Raw genomic sequence first — 11,345 nt, 5'->3', positions numbered from 1 at the left:
TTCGATTTTGTATCAAAAATCATTTGGAACCAAAAATGTTTGTAAATAAATTGTGGTTTAGCCACGTTCGGCGTAGGAATACAAGAACCACCTAGCGGCCATCTTGGAGCGTCCCAAACAAAGCTGCTGCTGGTAGTACTGCTTCAGATGAGGTTTGAACGCGATCGTGAGCGTGTCGTTTAAACGTTGGCGGTTTTTTTTGCGATTATTATTTATTTTATTTTTTTCAATTAACCTTTTTCGTTGTTGATTTTTCGAGTTCTTTCCGTTATTGAGTTTAATTAATAATAGTGCGCGGTTTTCTATAACCGTGGTGTACGTGATTATCTTTTTGGTGTCTCAGAAATTGAAGGAAATAATAACACATAGTGGATTAACGGTCTCTTTTTATAAATGTGGTGTGCGACCAGAAATCGGTGATATGTGTGTTCCCTTTACCAGGGAGGTTGTTGTATCAGAATGTGGATTAACGATTACTACTGCTACGGTAGAAAGGATTACTGCTATTACTACCGCCTTTGGATTATTGCGGCTTTACTACTTTTAACCGTCGTTCAACAAGCAACAGGTTGGTTTGGTTTAAGACTACTACTTCAAACATATTTTTTAAATAGTAACAAGAATATGATGTTGTTTTTGTTTTTAAGACTGCATATTTAAAAATTGTTTCTTTTTTATTTTTAAATGTTATTTCAACGCCATCTGTTATTCTTGATAACCCTAAATTATGATATGGGGTGAATTTTTCTGAAAATTTTGTGGTAATATTGTTTGATTAAGCTAAAAATTAATATTTTAATAGATTTTAGGATAATATTTGATGCTTATTTCGAAAAGTGGTTAGAATTACTAAAATAGTTAGCCTTTGTAATCAAGATATTTTAAAAATTGATAGCAAAAAGGCTGCGGAATACTTCACAAAGAATACCAAAAGGAATAATTTCGTCACAACCTTAATGTTAGATGAAGATTTTGGCTTGCATAGATTGATGAACTCCAAAAATCATGATTTTTTGCCTAACAAATGGTGTTGGTAGTAAATATTTGTGTGTAACGTAAAAATGAATTCGTAATAAAGTAATAGTAATTTATGTTGTATTTAATATTATCATGTAAGTTGTAATACTGGACACTTAATAATAATGTGTGCCATCTTCAACATTAAAGATGGCGTCTCTTAGCGATTAGTTCTAGGACCTCTTCTTTACATAGAACTCTTTCTTGTCGATTGGTTTGCAATTTATTTGCCGCATCTTTGATCTCAAGGTATGCATTTTCCCCCTTTATCTTTTTACGCTTTGCGGTAGTCAAAAAGGTTGTCTTCAATTCTTCAACGTTACTTCTCTTCTGTTTGGCCACTATTTCTGTATCAGCTAATACTTCCGTATGTTTGGCTAATACGCCAAAAAATTAATTCGATGGAAAATCATAGTAACTTATAAATATCAAAATACCAACAAACGATTTAGAATTATCCGCGGAAATTGTTATATCCGGATTGTGTTTTACAGCGGAAGAACAAAGAATGAACTTTGTTGCAATGTGATTTAAAGCTTCATCAGACGTCAGTTTCTAAGTTCCTTTAATAAGCAAAAAAATACATCAACAGGTAATTTATTTTTCTACTTCTGTTGCTTCTAAAATGTAATTATCTGCCATGGTTTGTTTTATGTTCAATAATTATATTAAATAACTTTATTAACTTAATACCTTGTAGTGTTGAAAGAATCCAAAAAACTGGATTACATCTATGAATTAACATAAAAGTACATAAAAAATACATGAATTGCAAAGGTATACCTAAATACATCTATAACTACCAGCATAATAAGAGTTGTCACATGGTGACTAGACTATTTTTTATTGTCAAGTCTGAACGTACAAAACGTCATGCCAGGACAAAGCTATCTCTCGGGCAAGATGCTATAACATCTCGCTATTCATCCCATATGCAACAGTAAAGAAATGAAAAGGACAAGACGATTTAATGGAAACTAATCAAGGAAGAAAAAGGGAAGCAAAGAAAGGAGGAAGAAAAGGTGATTGTATTCGAAAATGAAGTATGGTAAAACTACATCACCCAACTGAATAAGCAAGACAATCTGGAAAAGAAATGTTGGCTTGAAAAAATATCTAAATTTATGTTGAAAACGGAATGTTCTATGTTACAAATTCAGGTTGTGAATGTTACGATTACATCTTATTATATTAGATCTTATTACCTGAGATGTCAAATGCCAGTTATCTCGCCATCTTTTTGGGGGTGGATTTTCTCAGGTTGTCTTGAGCCGATTTTCGGAAGTTTGTTGTTGTTCATACATCCTTCGTGGTTATTCCATTGCCTCTTCCGCTGTCTTCCCCAACTCACTATGTCGAGAACGTTGCATTAATCTCTAATATTTGACATTCTCACTCTGTTCGTTCTTATTTTTCTCATGATTGATCTCAATGTCTTCATCTCGGTCACTCGTAACATGCCAGTTCTATTGCCAGTATTCTTTCAGCTAAACTTTTGTATTACCAGCGTCTCTCCACTATTCTCCTTCTTTATCTAGTTCTATTTTTGGTGCTACACTCTCTTCCTAGTATACTTCTTTATTGGTCAATCTCATTTTTGCCTTCCTAGTCTCTTTCCGATGTATTTCCAGTATGTATGGTACCTGTCTTTTCCTTCTATTTACAGTTTCTTTTCAGTAGCATGAATCGTTCAATTGCCTGCTATCAGAATTTTTCATTCAAGGAACTGAAAAACAGCTTGTTAATCCCCACATCCCTGAAAAAGGGTTGTTTTGGCTCTAATGAGTAATTCAATATTATAATCAAGTTCAAAAAACAGCGTAAATCTTGAAACGAGAATTCTGAATATCTTCCAGTTTGAAATTCAAGTAAAGTTTCCTTAAAAATTACTTTTCAATTTATATTCAACATAAGCGCAACTTCAATTTAAATTGGTATTTCATGTAAATTCCTCGAAGCAACATTCAGTACGTAGAGAACTCCCGTAAATATCTCGTTGGAATATTAACGACTCGAATTGAATTTTCAAATTGATGGAAATTTTTAAATTAAATTCATTTTTTTTATCGAACTTATCGTAATCATCCGTACATAAACTATTTTTTTATTACTAAAAAATATTTCCTATAACAATTATTCTTTATGACTTCATAACATCGTATAACAAGACTCGTAAAAAATTATTATGAACTCGACCGTTTTTATAGTTATTTTACCGGTTCTCGAATAGTTTCCTGTTTTCATGTTTTTCTTGGAAAGATTTTCTGGAACTCTCGACCTCCATTAACAATAAAATATTTTATTTCTCCATCTACTAAGAATATTTGTACAATAACCTCTTTTTTTTTGTTGAACCTGAATAAACATTAGATAAAATTGCGATAAAAGTGTATCTGCAACTTGTATAAACATGCCCGGTTTCCTTTATTTGGTTGTTTTGGTTAAAATTTTTTTGTTGTAATCTAGACGAAGAGATGAACGAACGACTTTCGTTTCTTAGTTCTCTTGGGAACTCTTCTTTCCGCGCTAATTATTCAGTTATGGTTGCGTTATAAATTGCCTTAGGGTTATTGTTAGTGGAGCTCATTTACGCGATGTTTGCGTGCGAACTAATCTTTACATCTCTCTTTTTCTTTTTGTTACTCCACCCAACATCTTTTTTGCTTTTCAAATTTTTTTCAAAGAGAAAATATTAAAAACACTCAAATCAAATTATCTTTAGACTAGATAAATTTATTAAGAAATTTCTTTTTGTTTCATTCTTTTTATGACATAAATATATAAAAATAGCTTAGTTTTTAAAAATTCGTTGGTGAATGTCGGTTAAATCGTCGTGGAAATCGAACATGTGTGCGTACTCGTTGTTGAGGCACACAGCTGCCGCTAGTGACGTCATCATTGTCCCCCTCTCATCTTTTTTAGGCCCCCCACGTGTTTCTTTCTCGTTCGATCATCTCTCTCTCTTTTTCACTCTTTGTTTTTTTGTAGCTTAGTGCGGCGTTTTTGTAACGGTTACGACAGGTGGTCGTCTCTTTTTCCAATTCAAAAAATAAATCGAATCAACTTTGTGCAAAAAAGTAGAGTTTAATATTTAGGATATTGAAAATTAAAGGATTTCTTTTTAAACTGGTAGGTATTTTTGCAGTGTTTCAGTTTGAAGAACTACCTATGTGATTTTTTTCTATGGGATGTTTCTCCTGAAGATGATGATAGTAGAATGAAACCGGTGGATGAAGAGAGACGTTACTTACCCAGTTAATGTGTATAGTTTCATTGATATCGTCCAGAATTATGTAATTACCATTTAAAATACAAGAATTAAATACCAAGAAATAACTGACTTACTTATTAAAAATAGAATTCATAGTAAAAGAGATTCGATCACCGTCTACCTTGATATGCACAAGACCAGCCATTCCCACGAACACCAATTAACGATACTTTTTATGCAAAGCATGTTAGTTGTTAAGTTTTTATGTTGTGACGATATGGAGACTTATTTCTCTGCATAGACACCTCGAAAACAAACTTATTGCACTCACACTTCTCGTTATCTGTATAAAGTTATAGTTTATTTGCCAGATTATCGAGTGCTTAAGCATACTTTGTTTTAAAAGTATGAAATATTAAAACTGCCACAAAGTTTACATTCTAAACGTGAGAACAATTCACTGCGGAAACGAATTTAATCACAGGAGAAGTAGTTGGTCTTGCATGAAATCATTCAATATTTGACGAAAACGTAAGATACATCAAGGGAAAGAAAAGGGAAGTTGTGAAAATCCTGTATTTTCCGCACTCTCAAAAGCCACAATTACTTCTAGATATTTATATTTTGTGAAAAATTTAATTTTAAAGAAAGTTGTAAAAGTATATCTTTCGGTATCTTTGAATAATGTTAATAATAATGAGTACTTTAATGTACTGTAGTAAAGTCGTGCTGTGTGGATATGATCTTACAATACCAAAAAAGTCATATCATACTGACTTTGGAAGGAACATATTATAAGAGTTCCTGTTTGGAGATGTTTTCCATCAATCCTTTGGGGCTAAGTGGTATACTGTATATACCACATACAGTGAAATTCGTGAAAACTCGAATCACTAAGGGAGCGGAAGAAAACTTCGAGTTATGGAAAATTCGAGTTAGAGAAACACATTTGAAGCCTAGTCAAACGCTTGAGCTTACGAAAATTATTCGACTTAGAGGATAGTTCGAGATATAGAAGTTCGAGCTTCACTGTATTTAAATTTAGTTTCTCAACTTGCTTCGTGGTATATCCTACGTAAGTACCACAGGCTTAAAACCCTCTTAAAACTGTGCCCTCTATGATCTACTAGAAGAAATTCAGTCAACCTATTTTCTTCGTGCAGTAACGTAGGATACATAATTTTGAATGCCCGATTTGATTAAAAAAAAATTAAAAATAATGGCAAGTAAGTATACATACATAAAATGGTTTAGAATACGAATATACATATATTATAAACAATTGTCGCAGTCTTTGTGAAACAAATTGGGGTCTTACCCCTGAAAGACTGTACTGGCTCTATGTGACTGTGGTTAGACCTATGATCACATACGGAGCAGCAGCCTGGTATAGGAAAGTCCGACAGACTTCAGTTATCAGTAAACTTTCACGAATTCAACGAGTAGCTGGATTGGCAATCTCTGGTGCGATAGGCACAACGCCAACTCTAGCAATGGAGGTTCTGCTTGGCCTATCTCCTCTGCATTTGCATATAGAGAAAGTGGCTAGAACAACCATTTACAGATTTAAGCAATATGCTCAAAACTGTTCCGACATGTCCTACCAATGGGCTGCGGAAGACATTATAAGCACTGATACTGTGCTATCAATGCCGTCAGATTTGGCAGTATCACTATCAGTGATTAACGCTCGATACCAGATTGTACTGCCTGAGCGGCAGTCCTGGATCGAAAATGAAAATTCTCTGGTTCGGGCAGACATTTGCTTGTACACAGATGGATCAAAAACGCCTGAAGGGGTAGGAGCACTAGTATACTGCCAGACACCTCGAATTAAGCAAGCCTACAGCCTGGGTACGTACTGTACTGTATTCCAGGCGGAAGTATTTGCTATTGACATGGGTGCTAAAATCCTTCTTGAAAGAGGGGTGAAGAACATGACAGTACGAATTTTCTCAGACAGTCAAGCCGCTCTCCAGGCGCTGCAAGCCGTGAAAACGGTGTCGGCTCTGGTTAATGATTGTAAGAGAACATTAAACACACTGAGTTGTGATAACAGAGTCTCTCTGATCTGGGTCCCGGGTCACTCTGGGGTTGCTGGCAATGAAGCGGCAGATAAGCTAGCACGAGATGGCAGCGCTGAAGCGTTTGTGGGACCGGAACCAGCCGTTGGTGTATCATTTGCGATGGCCAAATATAGGATTGGACTGTGGGCTGAAGAGAGACTTCGCCTACTGTGGAATGAGACATGCTAAGGTGTTTATTAACATCGCCACTGTCAAACCCGGGAATATTTTGGGACTTGCCCGTAGTAGCATAAAAGTTCTAATGGGTGTTTTTACTGGGCACTGCCGATTAAAAGCACACCTCAACTTGTTGGGTTTAGCCGACGATGTTGAATGCCGACTATGTGCGGAGGAAGCAGAGACGGTTGAGCATGTTTTATGCCACTGCCCTGCCGTTAACCGTATCAGATTCTCGATTTTTGGGTCGCAGTTTATCTCCTCAAAAGATCTGAATGACCTTTCGCCGAGCAAGGTATTAATGTTCGTTAAAAGAGCATTGGACTGCAGGGTGAAATTTGATAACGATATCTATCGGCGTACAATAGATCCTTAGGGTCGCGGTGCAAAGTTGGTTGGTCCGCCTACCCGATATGTATTCTATGTAATGTAATGTATTATAAACAATAAATTAAAAATATAATTACTCTTGATCATTATTTATCTGTGGTATTTCAAATATAACGTAGAAACCGAAGAAAAACAATTATTACATCGGCTTATCACTGATTTGACCAGGTCTCTGGTTGGAAAACAGCAGTTTGTCTATTTTGACAATTTCTTTACATCCAGTTGCAGACAGACAGGATTTACGCCATAGGAGCTAACAGGAAAGGAAGAAAAAGAATACCGAGGAACTTCAAAGCTGATAAAAATTTGAAGCGGCATCTCCTATGTCATATGGATGGACAAGAGAATAGTTTTGTTGCGAAAATCCGTCCGAAACAAATTATGTTATCAGGAAAAAGAAAAATGGCGAGACGGAACGTGTTCCTTGTCCAATGGTTTTGAAACACTGGGTTTCGTCGATAAAGCAGATATGCTGAAAAAAACCTGTGAAATAGATAGGAAGAGCAGAAAATGGTGGCGACGCGTATTCTGTGTATTGTTACACGTCAGTGACATGAATTTGAAGGTGTTTCTTCTAGCAGTAGTTGCAGGATTGGTAGGAGCTGGAAGGGAAGAAACAAAGAAAGGAAAACCTAGTGTGGGACAGAATAACCCTACTACTAGTAGTAATTATAAAGACGAGAAAAGATGGGATCAAGCTGCTACTTTATGGAAGCTATAGAAGATGTGTCCTATGTAGTACCCGAGACAATTAAAGGAGGACAAAATGGGCTTGTAAAACTTGTGGCGTCGCATTATGCCTATCCGACAAAAAAAATTGCTTTTTTAGTAACTTTTAGTTCTCCCATAGTTATTAGTTGAAATTCGTTATTGGCTTTGCTTGAGGATCGTTTCAAAATGATGTCAAAACTTAGGATTTTTTATAAAAGAGGTGTTCCTCTACTACAACTATTCTTTTTAAACTTCATACAACTCAAATCATTAATAAACAATTAATGAATAAAAGAGATTGAAAGAAATGATATAAAAAAAATAGTGTTTGTCATGCTACAAAATGGAATAATACTGTTTTAAAAATAGTTAACGGCGATTTATGGCGGTTGTCTTGGATAACGTTCCCAATTTTCAAATTAAGATCGAAACTCTGTCCCGGTTTTAACTGGTTGGAATTGTCGCATCCGGGATGTTCAATTTGAACCTCACATAATTCTCCACAGCCTCAAAAAAGACTACAATTATATTATTTTTTTTACATTCGATTTCATTTTAATTATTAATTTCATTTTTTTTTCCAGGATTCGTTTCGTGCTCACCAAGCCCCTGTAAAAATGGAGGCACGTGCGTTTCATCTGTTCGAGGGGAATTTTCTTGCAAGTAAGTAAAACTTTTTTCTGTCCCTTTTTTCATTCGCTTCCTTAAATCCTAAACGTGTTTAGATTCTCAATAAGAAAAAGGGTCACTTTTCGAAACGTTTTCTACCTGACACGAGAAACGTTCGAAAGGTTTTTTGAGAGCCCTAAGGTTTTTCAAGTTTTACTTTTAAAATATCCTTCGACAGGTAGAAAAATGCAAATTTTTCAAAGTAAATAGAGAAACAAAAATTGCAGCTGCACGTTTTATGTGGACTCTTAATTTGTGAAATTAAAACATTTAATACCGTAAACATAGGTTGAGTTGTTGGGTTGGGTGAGCGTAAAATCTCTTTTTTTCTCGTAACTCACCGGCAATAAACAAAAAGAAAAGGGGCGTTGGTGTGCATCCAAGTAAGGTACAAACGCGTTGGAGTTGTTCAGTTGGTAAATAGATGCTAAAAACGGGAGTTAACAATCCATTAAATTGTCGAAAATATTTTTTAAATATCTTAAGGGTACACAAATGTTAATCTTGAATGATCCAAATGTCGCGATAGTGCGTGGCCCCCCGTTATTAACTTAAAAGCATCGAAGAGGAAGAAGAAGTCGTCTGGCTACACCCAATAATTACCTCCTCCTCCATCTTCACAACCTTCTTTAAATCTCTCTTCTCCACTTTTATTACTTAATTCTTTATTTTTCTTTTATTTAAGTAATTTTGTTAACTAAGTATAAAAGAGGATGATGTTTTCTTATCGGAGATAGATGAAGCAAGGATTGGGAAGGTTTCGAGAATCTTTTAAAGTAACCGGAGTGTGTCGAGCAAAAACGACCCATTTATCAGTCGGATGAAGCACGATCAATCTACACCGGGCGCGAGACGTGCAAAAATTTTGGTTCGGGGGGCCCGAGGAGAGTAAGAATTTTAACGACGGCCCGTTTGTCGATGACCAACTTGGCAAAAAAGTCTATCGAACTTTTTAAACTTTACTACCAACCCAGAAAAATTCCGATACTCAAAGAAATCAAAAAGGAATTGCAAAAAAAAAGTTTTAAAGAATCCTAAAAGAACTAAACGATTAAATAGAGATCTAATAATAAAATAAATGAGTTAAAAAAACAATAAAAGGGGTGTTCCAAAACTAGTCCAGATGTTTTATCACAACTACGTTCTTTCTATTTTTCATCTATTATTCCTTTTACTCTCGACGAAATTTATTACACTGTATTGTGTTTGATGCATATGTTACCACATGTTACTCTTTTACTTGTTTGCAAATGCTAAAAAAAAATAAATTGGGGTGGTATTGTCATCTAAATTGGGGTTCACATCCCTTTAAAAAAGGGAGACATAAAAAAAGCTTTCATTAATCCAATTTAATCTCACAACTCGCTTGAAATTCATACTCTCAAAAAGAAACTTTAAAGTACTTCAAGTACCTATTAAAATCCATTTTAATGGTCACTTTGGTAGTTACGTTTTTACTTCTTCGATTAACTTAATCTGTTTTTAAGAATACTAACTTACTTGTTATTTAAGCTTATATTCTTATGGTTTTTCTTTCGATACCGATACCCGATTTACATAAGTATTTCATTTGCGACGCCGTATTAGGCGGCGGTTAATTAGTGACGGTTGTATCTTTCGGATCGAGGCGAAAAGAAAAGAAGAAGAAAGAGAGAAAGAAGATACCCGTTTACAAACTAGGTTTCCAACTACGTTTACAACATGATTTTTAAAATTTATTTCCCACGACAGGATAATTGTTAATACTAAATTAGATTTAAAAATAGTTAAAATGTTTTTTCTGTGACTATTTTATGTCACAAATTCATTCTCGCAACATCTATAAGATGACGCAACTTCAACACTACTCATCATTTAATTAACTAACAGTTCGAAATCAGACAAGACGAATAGGAATTTATTCTACATCAAACAGGAATATCTTAGAAGAAGACATTATTTTATCTTCTTTTGATCTTTCCTAATTTGATATTCAAGCAGTTAAGGCAACGAAATGCAGGTTTATCACTTTAACCCTTTGTGTCCCGACGCACAGTGGTTCGAAAACACTCAAAACCAGATCGAAAATCAATTGAAAAAAAAATTTTTTAGTGTTGTTTTTTTAAATGTTACATATATTTTAACTATTAATAGACTCTTAGTGAAGCTTATGAAGTCTTTGGTGTTTTATAATAGCTACTGCGCGAAATAAATTGCTATTACAATTACCTTATTTTGTATAAGGAAATTTTTTAGAAAACGACGTGGTATATCACTACTTGAAAATATTGTGTCGTTGGTTTCTTATAAAGTACAGAAAGGTCTTCATTTTACGTCTTTCCAAATTTCAAAAGATGTTTGTTGAAAAAAATTACAACCATTTCTATTGACGTCAATAAATACATATATTTTTTGACCATTCAATCTTTTAAATTAAATATCTTGCGAACGAACAAAATCGAACAATTGTAGCTAACATTTTTTTATTGCTGAAGGTATGGTGTACATAGCATAAGAAAGAAATCTTGCGCCAACGTGCGCCTTAACCAAAAAATTGGCAGTCAAAGATTACTTAACACATAATTGTGGATCTTATTTATCAAGAAGCAAAAAACAAACCAGTACGCAGATTTAGAGAGTGTCACACAAGAAAATGTGGTAGACTTCAAACAAATGAAGATTTATTTAAAAGACTATTACTGAGCTCCTATCCATTTGTTAGTAACTTTTATAAAAAATGTTGAGAAAGATATAAAAATATGAATGAAGACATGAAAAATTTACTTATACTGGACAAATCTCTAGAAGAAAAGGAAGGTAAAGAAGAAGATGATGATGATGAAGAAAGTGAAGAAGAAGATAATAATGATGAAGAAGTAAATATAGAGGAACAAGATTTAGAAAATGAAGAAGACTCACACAAATTGAGATAAATTTTGTTATGTTGGTGAATATAACAAAATATTTTATATTATCTCGAATAATTTGAAATGTATGTGGACTATCTCAGTATCATGGGAAAATTCTACTATAAGTAGGCTGCAAACTTACGTATTATGGTCTCCAATATCACTTCAAATTAAGAGCGATGAGTTTATTCTCTAATAGTTCTTAAAACATTTTTA

The 11,345-nt window shown here is 34.3% G+C and overlaps 1 protein-coding gene across 1 annotated transcript in view; it reads left to right on the top strand.

Moving 5' to 3' along the window:
* The first annotated feature begins 150 nt into the window (after positions 1-150).
* LOC111416873 (neurogenic locus Notch protein) overlaps positions 151-11,345 on the top strand; it is an 81,170-nt gene continuing 69,975 nt past the window's right edge. Inside the window, exons 1-2 of the mRNA XM_023048978.2 lie at positions 151-568; positions 8,157-8,235. Of these exons, the coding sequence (XP_022904746.2) occupies positions 460-568; positions 8,157-8,235 (188 nt within the window). The 5' untranslated portion in view covers positions 151-459. The remainder of the gene's footprint in view (positions 569-8,156; positions 8,236-11,345) is intronic.

The sequence above is a fragment of the Onthophagus taurus genome, chromosome 3 (genome assembly GCF_036711975.1).
Source record: "Onthophagus taurus isolate NC chromosome 3, IU_Otau_3.0, whole genome shotgun sequence".
NCBI lineage: Eukaryota > Metazoa > Arthropoda > Insecta > Coleoptera > Scarabaeidae > Onthophagus > Onthophagus taurus.
This window is presented reverse-complemented; position numbering and strand designations above follow the sequence as displayed.